The sequence below is a fragment of the Echinops telfairi genome, unplaced genomic scaffold, assembly GCF_000313985.2.
Source record: "Echinops telfairi isolate 266 unplaced genomic scaffold, ASM31398v2 ScPeMD7_31;HRSCAF=116, whole genome shotgun sequence".
NCBI classification, from domain to species: domain Eukaryota; kingdom Metazoa; phylum Chordata; class Mammalia; order Afrosoricida; family Tenrecidae; genus Echinops; species Echinops telfairi.
The window spans coordinates 34,184,078-34,185,446 of NW_022103928.1; the positions used below are offsets into that span (position 1 = coordinate 34,184,078).

General features: G+C 41.8%; 1 protein-coding gene across 1 annotated transcript in view; it reads right to left on the bottom strand.

The window, feature by feature from the left end:
• The window catches only part of GTPBP4 (GTP binding protein 4), a 31,998-nt gene that overhangs the window by 2,511 nt on the left and 28,118 nt on the right, over window positions 1-1,369 (bottom strand). Inside the window, exon 16 of the mRNA XM_004702346.2 lies at window positions 847-990. Coding sequence (XP_004702403.1) covers window positions 847-990 — 144 coding nt within the window. The remainder of the gene's footprint in view (window positions 1-846; window positions 991-1,369) is intronic.

Here is a 1,369-nt window from a genome sequence, read left to right on the forward strand (position 1 = left end):
AAACTCAGTCCTGTGAAAATGTACTACTTACATCTGGCTAACAAGTGGCAAAGCCCATATAAAAGCATAGTTTTCGATAGTGACACCAGCAGATGGAAAGCTTAGGCTTCCAAGTCAGGCCATTAATTCAGACAAATCACCCATTTCTTATAAATGGAGACACTAATAGTGCCAAACCCTTCAGGGTTTTGGTCTTTCAATTATATGCCCCATAAAACCTGCTTCCTTGTTTATATACAGATTTTCTCATGCAGTTCAACTCTGAAAATGGTAAAAGTACTTTTTTTTAAATGAAATGATTTTGGCAAAAGAGCCTGCTGTATACAACCAAAGAAGCTTTGCTTTTTTCCAAAAGGCACTATAAGTAATTAGGTAACAGTAACACAAGCTCTCAATGGGCCTTCCACAATAATGGGAAGACACAGGGTTATCTCAAACTAGGTGACCAAAAGAGCTCAAGTCTCGACTGGTTTTCTGTCCATGGGCTTGCTGGAACTGAGAGTCCAAGTTCTAAAGATACAAAGCAGTTGCAACTCACACTTCCTGGTTCCCTGTGGTATTTACCCATGTGTTATAAGTCATTGTTTGCTCACCTCCCCAAAAGGAACAGTCCACATGCCGAGCACAGGTCCACAGAGCACATCTGGACCCTGGCTCAAGCATGTTTCTAAAGGATGCCAAGAAAATGGGGTACAAACACACCTGCGAATCTCTTTGCCTGTAAAAACATGCCTGACCCAAATGGCAAATGCTGACCCTTGACCCTGACCCTCTTTGAATAAGAAAAACATACAGCATCTATACTTACTAAACTCCTTATAGTTACTGCACTTATGACAGACTAACCTTGCCATCGCGAAGACCAGACACATCACGTGGTGTTTGAGAGCAACTACGACTCCGGGCGAGAGAAGACGGTGGAACAGAGTCTTCCCGTTTTCTTTTCCGAGTGACACTCCGAGATCGTCTTGCCTGGGCTGCATAGTGGGCCTGAAAACCGTGAAAGGCAAAGTCACACAAGAACTTCAGGGCTTTGCTTCGAGATTTACTGACAAAAATGAAAGTACATTACTAGGGAGAGGGACACTGAAGAATATTTACAATAACAATCCAAAGCAACTAAATATTTGAAAAAGACATAATTGGTTTCTGGCCAAATACCAGTTAAACCTTTTCCCCCTAACACGGGCTGTTTTAAATTTGTATTTCAAATTTGTGGTAGTTATATAATCTAGTGTCAGTTTGAGGATCAAGAGTGTAGGGTGGACAGATAAACCCCCTTAGGACCAATAATGAGAGTAGCAATACCAGGAGGGTAAGGGGAATGTGGGGTAAGAAAGGGGGAACTGATCACAATGATCTACATATA